Raw genomic sequence first — 13,847 nt, 5'->3', positions numbered from 1 at the left:
ATTTCAATAATTAAAACTTTGATGACTAACAAGATGGGCTTATTAGGACTTTAGTCATCAAATCATCCTTTCCCTTTTTATTACTTTTGGGCTTTCGATTCCATTAAGTTTTCTTTTCAAATGTGCTTTTAATAATTAAACTCTTATTTAAAACACGCTTAATTAAAATGTTACGAATTTTATTAAGCTAAGAAAAATATTTTTAGTTGACTTTTAAAATAGTCAACCCTTTTTAAAAGTCAAACCATTTTCCAAACTCATTTGGATTTAAATATAATTACATAAATAACTTAATATATTTATGAAAATCCTTTAAAAATGTGGGGGATTACAATTTACCACCTGATTTGAATGTTAATTACCTTAGGTCCTTGCTCAACTTTCTAAACATAAGAATGTGATTAAGTTATACTATTATGATCCATTTAAGGAAGCTCAACGTGGTGTTAGATTCTTGTACTATGATAGTACAACTTTTGGCATGTTCTTAAGTTTGTTGGAGAAGTGTAGAATGATTGATCTTTTCACAGAGCATGGGGATCTTCAAAATGAAGTCATTAATGTTGACGACTGTGACAAACATAACAGTGAGTTAATTGATTTGGAGGAAAATGATGTAGTTTGGAATGCTTATGTAGAAAGTTGTCATGTCTTGGAAGATGTTGTCCTAAATGAGGTAGTTCATGTTGATGTGTTAGAGCAAAAGATGGATGATGCAAATATGAGTTAGTCACTTAGCTTAGGGTCGTTGAATCTAATGATATAGACTATGATGATGAAGGATCTGACCATGAGTATGATATAATGAAAGAGGCAAGGCACATCATTTAAGTTGGATTAAAAAGTATTGGCATACTATCAGGAGCTTCAGTCATTTGATAGAGTGGCTGAGATGAAGGGTATAAGTGATGATCATGGCTCTGATTATGAGGGCAGTTAATCTGATTTTGATAGCCCTCCTAATTCATAGGATGAGGGTGATTGTAGCTATCTTTTACCACCCCTGCCCCTAAAAACAGGAAGAATATTGAACCAACTACTAAGAAAGGTGGTTTACTGGAGCAGGAGTGCCCTTTCTTTTTTGTGACAACAGTTTGAGAATGCGAATGAGTTTAGGGATGCAGTATCCAACTATTATTTAATTGTTGAAAGGGACACATATTTTAGAAAAAAATGATGCAAAGAATGTAGGGGCTAGGTGCATAGCACATAAGTGTTTCTTTTATGTTTGGTGTTCACTTGAAAGAGGATAAGACCCCCTAGTATTTAAGACCCTGGTTCCCACACACAATTATGGAAGATTAACCATTGTGAAGAAGATTAGAGCAACTTGGATTGCTAAAACCTACCATCAAAAGTTCAAAATTAATCCCTACATAAAATGTCGGGAGATAGTAGATACATATATTGTGGGCTGAAAGAGGAATTAAAGCTTCATTGTAGCTTGCTCTTAAAGCTAGAAGAAAGGCACAAGCACTTATACTAGATGAGTATGAGGAGCAATATGGTCTGCTACATAGATATGCACAAGAGTTGTTAAGGTCAAACAGAATCAACACAATGAAGTTCAAACTGACCCAAGGTGTGTTTGAAAGATTGTATGTGTGTTTTGATTCACTTAAAAGAGGGTTTCTTGCTGGTTGCAGACCATTCTTTGGTATTGATGGTTATTTTTTGAAAGGTCCATTTGGTGGGCAAATTACATGTAGTTGTTGGAAGTGATGGGACAACCATATGTTTCCAATTTCTTGGGCATGCGTTGAGGTGGAGTCCACAGACAGTTGGGGTTAGTTCTTACAACTTTTGGCAGATGATTTAGGGACAAGTGATGGTCATGGCTATACAATCATGTCTGACCAACAAAAAAGTTTATTGAATGTTCTGTCCCAAATATGGCCAAAAGCAGACACAAGGTGTTGTGCAAGGCATGTGTACTGCAATTTCGGGTAGGTCTTTGGTGGTGGCTTGGGATACAGAAGAGGGTTTTGGAAGGTTGACAAAACCACAACTGAAGATGACTTCAACAGGCACATGGAGATTTTTAGTGATATCAAAGGTTGTTGCAACAACAGATCTGAAGAAAAGAAGCATTAGTAGAATAAGTGCTTATTGCTGCGGTCAAAAAGTGGCCTATTGCGGCGGTTTTGGCCGCGCAGCAATTAAGGGGGAAACAATAGGTAATTAATATATTGCTGCGGTTTTTAACCGCAGCAATAGGTCAAGATATTGCTGCGGTTTCTACCCAAAACCGCAGCTATATATATTTTTTTAACATTAAAAATACAGGTCTATTGCTGCGGTTTTTTCCCAAAACCGCAGCAACAGACACAAGGCAGGTAAATTTTTTTTTTTTTCATTTCTATAGAAATTGATGTTTTGATATTTATAATATAATTATAATATAAACATAGTTACAACAATCCACTGTTAATTACAAATCTAAGAAAAACAAACTAAAAAAATTAAAAGAGACAATCTATGCTTACTTTCCACACTTGTAAAAAAAAAAATTCTACTAGTAAAGCCAAATATACCAATAAAACAAAATCACAATACCAAAAAGTCATCCTTAACAAAGAGAATGAAACCTTAATATTATATTAGTTCTTAACAAAAAAAATTCAAAAAAAACACAAAAAAATAAATAAAATAACTGTGAGCCTGAAATTCGCCAAAAAAGATGGGAGATTCGCGTCGGAGAGTGAGATGGCCGGAGACTTGCCGCGCGTCGTCGGTGGAACCGGCGGTGGATCGCGCCTCGTCCAGATCTGCGTCGTCGGTGGACCCGGCGCTGGATCGTCCGAACAAAATCGCATGTTTCTGCTGTCGATGAACGCCGGTCGTTTTTGTCGATGAAAGCCGGTCGTTTTTGTCGATGAACGCAGGTCGGCGATCGCGGTTCTCTTCAAAATCAAAATTGACTTTTTTTATTGTCGATGAACGCCGGTCGCCGGGGTGGAAGAGAGAGCAGATGAGTAGAGGAGGGGAAGATAGAAGATAAAACTTATGAGAGGAGGCAGCAGTAGGCGTGAGAGGAGAAAAGGAGGAGAGAGAGAGAGAAGAAGAGGAGTAGAGAGAATAAGCAGCGTGAGAGGAGAAGAGGAAGAAAGAGAGTAGGCAGAGAGGTAGTATAAGCGTGAGGCTTGGCTTGAGAGAACTTATGATGGGAAGAGTGAAACCCTAGATGGTTTCTTTTAATATTAATATTAAAAGCTTATTGCTGCGGTTTTTAATAGGAACCGCAGCAATATGTCCAAATAATATTTTTTTATTTTATTTTAATATATTACTGCGGTTTCTGTTAGAAACCGCGGCAATATATTTGGTCAAATGGTCAAAATTTTTCAAAAAAAATCTGTTGAAACCATATTGCTGCGGTTTTCGGCCGAAACCGCAGCAATATGGTTATTTTATATTTTTCCTTTTCTTTTTTTGTGATATATTTCTGCGTATGGGTAAAACCGCAGCAATATCACCGCAACAATTAACAATTATTCTACTAGTGAAGCAAAAAGAAATGGGTCAGGGCCTTCTTGACCACAACTTCAGTGTGTGGTAGCATTAAAAACACCATGAATGAGGTGTTCAATGCATATATCTTATCTTCAAGGCACAAACCTATGATTACAATGCTGGAAGACATTTGAGAAGGTTTGATGGAGAGGTTGCATAAGAAGAGATACTTCATCTCAAAGAAGGAAGTTGAAATCTGCCCTAGGATTCAAGCAAGGCTAGAAAAATCTAAGGTAGATGCAAGAGGTTGGTTTGCTATTGGGATGGACACTTCTCTTATGGAGTTAGAGAAGGAGCTACACAAACAAGGTATGTTGTCAGCTTGTTAGAGAGAACTTGCAGTTGATATGCTTGGCAACTCAGTGGTTTTCCATGAAATCATGCAATAGCTGTAATATGGAAAGCACATGAGTTGCCTGAACACTATGTGTCCCATTGTTTCTCCAAAGAAACCTACCTCAAAGCTTACCAATTCCCACTAGAACCACTAAATGGACCTCAGCAATGGCCTACATCACCCTACCAACCTATCAATGCACCACCACTGAAAAAAAATACACAATAGATGCACAACTAAAAAAAAGCCATCCTTAGGATAGGTCACTAGTTGTGGCACAAAGAACTCAAAAGAAAGGAGTGATTAACAGGTGCAGTAACTGTGGGGATCAAGGACACAATAAGAAAAAGTGTTCTGGCACGGCTAAGGAACCAGCAGCCCCTCAACCCCCAAAGAAGCCTAAGGCACCAACTTAACAGAAGAAACATAAGCAAAGTGGAAATGCAATTCCTAGGCAACCTGAGGGAGTTGGTCTGTACACATACCTAAATGGATTCTAGACAGAAGCAAGGGGTAAGAATTGTATGCTTATGTTAATTTTTTTGGCAAGAGACTATTTTTTTTTTAATTTGCAAGAGACTAATTTTTTAAAATTTGGCAGGTGTTTAATTTAGGTCAATCACAATCACAGTCAAATGCATCAAACATAACTCAATCACAGTCAAGCAATGCAAGGACATTTAGTTCAGTATATAAAGGACCAACTCAGTTTCGAAAGATTTTCTTACAAGGTAATCACTACATTTTACTTCACATTTTGTTAACAAAAACGACAATTATCAACACTAACACTGCAATGAACACTCTAATATTCTTAATCATTTTTTTCAGTTCTTGCACTTCATTCTCAAGTTGCATCATCTTCCTCATATATGCCACCATTTCGTTGCTTAATTCAGTATGGTGAGGCTTGTCTATCCATTTAAAGAAATCACAACCATGTCTTGTTCTAAAATTCTCACAAATATAGAACATCATAAATGGATTTATGAGTGTTTTTGGACACCCTTTTTTTGGCAACCTTAGCACAATAGCTGAATACTTGACTGTGATTCATCTTCCTCACTGCAGGACTGCCAATACTAATAGATGCTACAATGGAGTTCCTAAACTGAATTCTGCTTTTTTTTTTAGGGGGGGGGGTTAGATTATACAGTTTTTTTGGAAATAAAAAACATGGTATTTTTGCTTGTTTTTTATGAAGAAAACTGGTTCACTTGTTCCATGTTTCATAGAATCCATGTATTTATGCAGTTGATGAAGTAACAATTACTTTTTTGAATTTTATGGAACATTGAATGCTTTTATTTATTATTAATTATTATACCTTCGGTGTGGTTAATGTAAGGTTAGTTTGACGGATTTTCCAACCCAGGTCCCAAATGGTGCATAAAAAATGGATAGGTTTCAAAGGGTGAAAAAAAAGCAAACTTTGGGTCCTTGTTTGCTTAACTCTAGTAAATTGCATAAATTTTAAAATTAAGTTATAAAGGTACCATGCGATTAAACATAGTGAGTTCTTTGGACAATGTTGTGTGTGGCATGTTTGGAGCCCTAGACCACAGCTCCGGTACAGTCTTCCCAACACGACCCCATGTACACCTATTTTTCGTTAAAACTTCTTCCATATATTTTGTTGTACCAAATTTACTTTTTGCACTATTAAGATATTCAATTTTAACCTCGTTTTTAACTAATATATGTTATTTAATTTGCCTCAATATATATATATATATATATATTATATATATAATATATATATAATATAATATATATATATAATATATATATATATATATATAATATAATATATATATATAATGAGTTCATATGAGAATGCATACTTATATGAGAAATGAGAATGAATTTTACACGCTATAACTCTTATGAATAAGTGATATAACTCTAATGAAAAAGTGATGTAACTCCAAAAACAAAATATTTGAAAAAAAAAAATTAAAAAAAAAACAATTTTTTTTTTTGAATTCAAAATTTTTTAGAGGGATATAACTCTAATGAATAAGTGTTGTAACTTTGAACCAATCGTGTGGTTGAGATTTATTCTCATTTCTCATGTAAGGAGCATTCTCATGTGATCCTGCCTCTATATATATATAATATATATATATATATATATATATATATATATATATAAATGAGTTCCTATGAGAATGCATACTTATGTGAGAAATGAGAATGAAGTTTATTCGATATAACTATTATGAATAAGTGATGTAACTCTAACGAAAAAGTGATGTAACTCCAAAAAATGAATATAAGAAGAAAAAAAAGTTCAAAAAAAAATTTTTTTTTTTGGGCTCAAAATTTTTTAGGGAGGTATAACTCTAATGAACAAGTGTTGTAACTCTAATCCAATCGTGTGGTTGAGATTTATTCTCATTTCTCATGTAAGAAGCATTCTCATGTGGTTGAGAGAATGTATAATTGCAGCATATTAACTTTTTTTTAATATAATTTTACTAATAGATGAAGAGGATTTGAGAACTTTTATGAAACATGAAGCCCATGAGTCATCTACAGTCATGTTAGAAGTCCAAAAAAGAATCCAATGTAAATGTTATTTTTTCCATATTGTAAGAACACATTTGGTTTACATGGGGGGTGCTAATAGAAAACACAGGTGAGTGTATCCAAACTAAAGAAGCGAGAGGTTAACCAACATGTAAATTTTGGTAGACTTACACTAATTATCAGTTAATTTTAGGGTGAAACTCCATTAACCATTGTACTTATATGTAATCAGATTCTTTGTTTAGCGAATCATAACGGCATAATTTTCACCAAACTTCCACTGCTGATAAAAACTCAGGAAATCCTACTTAGTGGCGGACCCAGGATTCTCAAAGTGGGGGGACAAAATTCGACCGTTAAACATTCGGAAAAAAAATATGTAAAAAAAAAAACAATACACCATAAATTGTTTAATACTTAGTGTTTTACCTTCAAAATTCCAAAATGCTTATAGTCTTACAATCTAAGAAAAATGACAAAAAAAAAAATTAAACTAAAAATAAAAATTTCAAAACCCAAAAAAAACCCAATTTTCTCTTATTTATGGAAATCAAGATTTCTCAAGAAAATGCCACATTTTTTGCTGATCATAAATTCATAATTTACCAATGCAAGGTTAGTTTTTTATACAGAAAAAAGAAATCTTTCTTGACACTTGAAATGAGATGTTTTTTCCTCCAACGCGTGATTTTGATCAAAATTAGGCTTACATATCAAAGTATTCCTCTTCAAACCAAACTATTCAATATTTCAATTATAAATCAATTCATATTTATAATTTCCTAATTAGAAATCTCAAATTGCAAACTAACAATTTCCTAAATCATGAGTTCATGACCAATTCCAATTTCCAATTTCCAAACCAACAACAATTCATCAAATCAATCAACAGCCATAAATCCACATTCCACAATCACAAATTAACATTTCACAAATATCATAATTCAGTAATTCACAATCAAACAATGTAAATTGTAAATATAAAATATTACCTTAAAAAAAACTTAAACTAAAACTTAGGGTTAGTTAAGGAAACTTACAAACTGACTGAAAAAATGTAATGTAATCGGCGTCTCGGGAGTCGGGAGGCCGGCGAGTCAGCGAGTCGGCGGTGGGGGTGGCCGTGCGCGGCTTCGCTTCGCGTCGCAACTCTTCGCTTCCTGTTCTGCACTTCTTCTGCTGTTCGAGACTTCGAGTGTTCGCTTCCTTCGCGTCGTTGTCGCCTTGTCGGCGTGAATCTCCATCGATCGTCGGTGACGGTCCGTACTCCGTCGACTTAGGGTTTCTACAATTCTACTTTCTCTCTCCCTCAATGACTCAGTCTCTCTCTCTCCTCTGAAGCGTCTTTTTCTTTTCAAAAATCTCACGCGTCCACCCTGACTCTCACTCTCTCAGAGTGTTTTTTTTCAATTTTTTTTAAAGAAATTGTTTTTTAAAAGTGGGGGGACATCTGTCCCCATGTCCCCCCAACTAGCTCCGCCACTGATCCTACTCTATCAGGATTGGATACTCCTCTTGCAGTAAATCCTGCGTTATGATATTTCAAGTTTCTTAGCCATCTTTGGTGGTAAACCAATTGAGTTTTATTTTATGGGTTTTTAATCAACCCATCAGCATTTTATTTCATTGTGTGTTGCAAATAGTTTTTTTCATGTATGCAATCCATTCGCCATATAAATTAAATATACCTAATATTGTTTCGAAAGGCAGGTATTAGAAATTTGCAGACCTTCGACCTATTAAGGCTCTGTTCTTTTGGACTGAGCTAGTGTAAAATTTCAAAGTTCACCTTGTCATGAGTTCCATCTGCAAACTTAACCTCCAAAACAAGATAAATTCAATATGTTATCAACGTAGTATGTTGATTGTGTTGGTTTTTGAAGAATTAGGGTTTCACAACTTCTGTAAAATTATGGAAGACTATTGGAGTACGTTCATCCCAAACTTTCCGCATCTGCAGATCGTATGCCGAACCAGAGCGAACTCACAGATTGCATTGCTTCAGATGAAGACTTTTATTAAGGCAAAATTAAGTCAAATCTGCGATGTTTACATTTCTAGGGTGATATGTATTTCTATTAGAATTTTATGTTTTTCAGAAATGGCTTGTAAGTGCCGTTTGGCGAAATATTAATGAAATCCCTTTTCTTTCCGTCAAAAAAAAAAATCAACGTTGTATAGCTGTACTTTACACACTCAGAAAAAGAAAACAGATTATAACAGATAGTAGCTTCACTTAACTACAAATACATATACTTTGGAAGATACATAGATGAAATAGCCTGGCAAGATCTTTTTCCACAATGTATAAATTCAAGATAGAAGTATAAAATTTATTGCGCAATTTTGTATTTCCCATTAATTCAGCCATTCAACGAATATCCCACTGTTAATAGTGACACCCAAAACAAACAAACAAACAAACAAAACGCTATCTTGGAGCAGGATACCAGTCATAAACTACGTCTCTTGAAAGTTCCAGGAAGATTAACTCGAAGAAAACTAGACACAAACAATCAATACGATTTTCCACAATGTATCAAGCTTCCACAACCCAGAAAGAGACCAAATATTGCAGCACTGCCGACAGTTGTCTGGCCAATGTACCTGAGCTTTAGCAGTCCTGGAATCTGCACAATTCAATCAAATTCTGAGTTTGTAAAACAACATCGAGTGCTCATATATCAGTAAAAATCCACTAGAAACTTAATACTGAAAAAAGAACCTTAATCAGAACACTTAATCAGTCTTTATTGATCTGATCAAAAGAAAGTTCTAAGAGAGCCAGATGGACTAAAATCTGCATTTTCTTAATCCAAACCTTTCCCTGTATGGAAAAGAGGAAAAGAGGAAAAGAAAAGATCTCAAATAGATACTAAATATAGGTTGGTGCAGAAACAAGAAAGTTTCAGTCTAGACAAGTCCCTCCTTTTCCATTTATCATACATTTTGAATATTTGGCTGCCAATTGCCAATTTCAGCTCTCCACACTACACCACCAACTGTGCATCCCATCAAGAATTCACCATTTATCTCGGCAGGCAGCATATATGCCAAAACACACGAATCATTTTGAAAAAGAACTATAGCATATGTAAACTATGGATTATTTGTTAACAAAGAGCAGCTAAAGTCCCCATTTAAAGATTTCACCAAGGGCTCCAATATTAATGCACCACGATAAGAATCCACATATAAGCAGTAAGCAGTCATGCCTTTCTTAATATCTGCAACAATAGACCTGATGATATGTTGATGGCTGATGGTATAACCTAGTAATAAAAACTAAGCAGACCATGCGTCAACCCAATAAAACTTCCAGGGTACGAGTTTTCTGACATAGTGAATACCAACTACAATCTTGACAAAGTGCATTAAACAAGATTTATGCTAGCAGCCAACTAACTAAAGACTGTTTTCTTGCATAACACAGCCAATCCTTAGAAGACTAAATACAGAAATATTGTAGGGGACAAGAGACAGACACCAATTGTGGTCAACCCATTTTCATGGGACAATCAATTTTTAACTCCCACAACGTAACTCTCAAGAGTTACTCGTATATCTTTATAGCCATCATCTGACACATTGATTCTCATTTGCTCCTTCTCTCAACTCTTCATGGTTCAGCAAGATTGGTCACCCAGCATCAAGATCTTAACTAGACACAGAATTCAAAAAACTAAAAAAGTGGAACACACAGCTAAAATACAATCAAAATAAAACACCATATATGATAATCACATGATCCTTCTCCATCACAATGTTCAAGAGAAAAGGAAGTGGGCAAGCAGACTCTGACTACCAGCATTTTCCATCGTAGAAGCCATTAGCTGTTGCCACTCATAGAAAGACATCTCAATCACATGGTTCCAGAACCTACTGTAGGTTTTTAAATGCATGTTAATTTTAATATCTATCTGGAGACTTATCATCATGCAATACTGTGTTCTGGACATGATACAATATACCAATTTTCCTAAGCAAAAGCAAGACAGGCCCAGACTGCAAAAGATAACTTACACTATTAGTGTTGAGCACCTTGGGCTAAGAGATTGACAGGGAAACAGATAAACATGAACTGATAAGAAGAAAAAGATAGGAAAAGGATCAACAAGAGGAGGATATATAGTGGCTAGTGCAACCAGTAATATGAGAGGGTCTGACTAAAGGAACCGAGGAGAGGCAAGAGAAAGATCCAACAAGGTATGCTCCAGGGACCGGCTATATTTACAATTATTAGCCACTCGTTTTAACTTTTAAATATACTTTTTCCCATTATAAGTAGATCATATGTTGCTTCTAGAATCATCCTCCATTTTTCCTGTAAAGGCAGAGGGACCATCAATTACAATAAACTCCCAGCTGTGTCTTTCGTTAAAGGAAAATGTGTCAGCATCAGTTAAAACTGTCAGTGTCACTACCAAGATAAGTCACACTAATAAGATACGCATATCCTCTAATAGCTATTAGTCTAACACTCAAACTCATTGAACCATCCAAATTCTGAAAAAAATCTTTGGTCCTCACTGCATTTCTTGTACTACGAAATTGTTCATCCATCAGGATAAGACTTCATATTGAGTTTGCCAAATCTTTAAGGTGCATCTAATGCAACACAGTTGAAACCATGCTCCTAGGCAGCTGAATCATAATGCTTAACATTTCCTGCAATCTGAGGCATAAACTGAACTAGTCATTTTAGGTGCATTCGGATATTGTATCATATATCATTGTTACTAAAATTAAAGATAGCCAGTCAGCACCACTATATGCAGGAGTAATGACCACTACATTGCCATGAAGACCAATGAATTCTACATGACAATTTGGTTTCTAATCTAGGTCCCTGAACAATGCTCCAACCACAATCCCACTTCTCATCAATCAGAAAATACTACACCATTGACTTTCATTTTCATTGACTCTGAAAGAATCCCTCTATTTTAGACTGATTCCTGCACCGTGTGGTTAGCTCAGTTACTAGTCTTTGTATTTGTTAGACCCATAGAGCACTCATACAACTTAGATCAAGTCAAACACACTTCACACTATAAGCTTAGTTGCATTGTTAGCAGCACCACAACTTTAGCATATAAACAACTTCACCGTCAATAATCACCAGGGCTTTATGTGGTTGTATTGGATGTTAAAGTACCAAAGTAAATGGTTTAGCCTATTACTTTAGCCTTGAGCAAGCCTACATGTTTGGATATCTAAAAGTCATATAAACCCTCACAAAACACAATAATAATTCGTAAATCCACATTACTCTCACTCTTGACATGCTATCATCCTCATCAAATTCCTCTTCCTTCTCCAAGGCTTTCTTCTCTTACAGGAGAAAGTTTTGAGCAATACTTGACCTATAGTCAACACATGGAAACTCTATACCATAGTAAGGGTGACAGCCTACTTCCTGTACAGCAGAGTGAGCGAACTTGAGCTAAAGATTAAAACTTTTTGCACTTTCTAGAAAGTTAAAGTTTCAGTGCCAGCCTGCCAGATTACACCAAAACAAACAAGGCCTGAAAAGTCAGAGTCAGACCCTAGGCCCTCATCTCCCAACTGCAAGCTTATCATCCCATGATAATCTATTACCTCCATCAGGCATCAAGACACTGAGTTCTCAAAACTCTGAACTCTGCTACATGTCATAACATTAAAATTTTAACGTGTATAAACATAGAGGCCAAGATCAGGTAATGTACCTTGCATCGTACAGCTTCATAAGTCCCGTAAACAGCACCTGCACATAAGACTCTATTTAACACCAATAACTCCACCATGAAAGCGTCACAAGATATATAATGTAGTTCAGCTCCACAAGCACTTTAAAGAAGAATATTGAACCATCAAAGAAGAAAATTCAGTTTTGTGCTAGTGATGGTGTTTTCTATGCAATTTAACTTTTCAAGCATAATTTTCTCATTAATTTAACTAAATTGACTCATTAAATTATGAATTGCACCTTCCTTTCACCCGAAGCCAATTGATGTCGGCTGGAAGAATAACTAGAAAGTCTCTCGTTAACTATCGGTCTTTGACTATATAAAATGTTCTCTTACAATTGTTAACCTCTAAAGAGATAGACGCACCCAAGCATCCTACCTTCACGAGGAATGCACATTGCTAAATAGAAATGTTGATTCTTACAAGTTACAACACACCCATCAAAGATAATTTCCAAAACACTAAGGCTCCGTTTGGTAAGGCGTAATACATTTTCAGTGTAAAATGATTTTCATGGAAAACAATTTACAATGGAAAATACAATTCCAAATTCAGTTTTCCGTTGTTTGGTTTCATATAAGAAAAATGATGAAAGGAAAGGAAAATGAAAGGGAAAGTAGAGGAGTGTACAAGAGAGAAGGAAAACAGTTTTCCCTTCATTTTGAAAAGAAAATGATTTTCCATCATTGGGAGAGTAATTTTACCTCAAGGGAAATGATTTTACACTCTTTTGTCAACCAAACAATGTAAAACTAAAAATAGAGGAAAACAATTTTACGGGAAAACATTCTACACCCTACCAAATGGAGCCTAAATATCAAAGAAAACTCAAGTTCAACTAGCAAAAAATACCATCTGAGAACCTTCTTGTTTTACAGTCCGCTTAAAGGATCCAACGGGCTTGACAACTCCTACCTAAGCTTGGCAGCAGTGCAACCACAAATCTTTCCACTAACTAAACCAAAAACCTATTATATATAAACAATAATATAAATTTTAAGCCTTTTCTAGTGATATACTACTAAATTTCAAACCAATAATTATTGGGAATACCTGTTAAGACAAATTTTGACAATAATATAACAAAATATCACCAATTCCCAATTTTTTCACAGCAATATTCATTATTCAATGACAATCAAAGAATAAACCACTTAATTACATCAATCAGGTATAAAAGTTGTAATAACAAGAAAAAAAAATTAAAAAAAGTTGGAGGTTGAAAGCTAGGGTTTTTGCGAGATGGAAGAGAGAGAATTACCGACGGCACCTCCGACAGCACCACCGACAGCAACACCGGCGCCAACTCTAGCCAAGCAGCTATCTCTAGCCATCTCTTTTTCTCTTCTTCTGCAAGGTCTAAGGTCTTCAGTCTTCTTCTCTCACAAATGTTCTAAGGGTTTTAGTTTGTGTTGTTTCTGTTTAACTTTCTAACACAAGGTTTACTTGCTACCAAAGCCAAAAAATTTATAATTTTTTTTATATATGAGGTAAAAAAATAAATTATAATTATACCTTATAATTTTTTCCAACTCCATCCATACCATCTACGTAGGATAAGAGTATAAGACGCTATATATTTTTTTTTCATTTTCGACAAAATAATCCGATATCACCAATATTAAATTTTACAAAATTTGCTACTAGCAGTACTTCCCTTAATTGCCACTCTGTGTAGCGATTTTCTTGTATGTTGTTGTTGCCATATTCCTGTTTTGGAAGCTTGTTAACA

The 13,847-nt window shown here is 35.2% G+C and overlaps 1 protein-coding gene across 1 annotated transcript; it reads right to left on the bottom strand.

The window, feature by feature from the left end:
* Positions 1–8,694: 8,694 nt before the first annotated feature.
* LOC104887517 (uncharacterized) lies at positions 8,695–13,553 on the bottom strand. The gene is made up of 3 exons (XM_010672168.4): positions 13,377–13,553; positions 12,094–12,131; positions 8,695–9,012 (listed from the first exon to the last, which is right to left on the bottom strand). The coding sequence occupies exons 1-3, from the start codon at positions 13,447–13,449 to the stop codon at positions 8,899–8,901; spliced, it is 225 nt and encodes a 74-aa protein (XP_010670470.1). The 5' UTR covers positions 13,450–13,553; the 3' UTR covers positions 8,695–8,898.
* Between the last annotated feature and the right edge of the window lie 294 nt (positions 13,554–13,847).

This window comes from Beta vulgaris, chromosome 2, assembly GCF_026745355.1.
Source record: "Beta vulgaris subsp. vulgaris cultivar EL10 chromosome 2, EL10.2, whole genome shotgun sequence".
Lineage (NCBI taxonomy): Eukaryota > Viridiplantae > Streptophyta > Magnoliopsida > Caryophyllales > Amaranthaceae > Beta > Beta vulgaris.
The sequence above is the reverse complement of the archived record's forward strand: the minus strand, read 5'-3'. Positions and strand labels throughout refer to the sequence as shown.

Bases quoted from the DNA above. Each gene is read 5' to 3' on its own strand.
- LOC104887517 (XM_010672168.4), bottom strand. From the start codon at position 13,449: ATGGCTAGAGATAGCTGCTTGGCTAGAGTTGGCGCCGGTGTTGCTGTC. The intron at 12,132-13,376 runs GTAATTCTCTCT...TCTTATGTGCAG, and splicing joins TGCTGTCGGAGGTGCCGTCG to GTGCTGTTTACGGGACTTAT. The intron at 9,013-12,093 runs GTACATTACCTG...TGAATTGTGCAG, and splicing joins ATGAAGCTGTACGATGCAAG to ATTCCAGGACTGCTAAAGCT.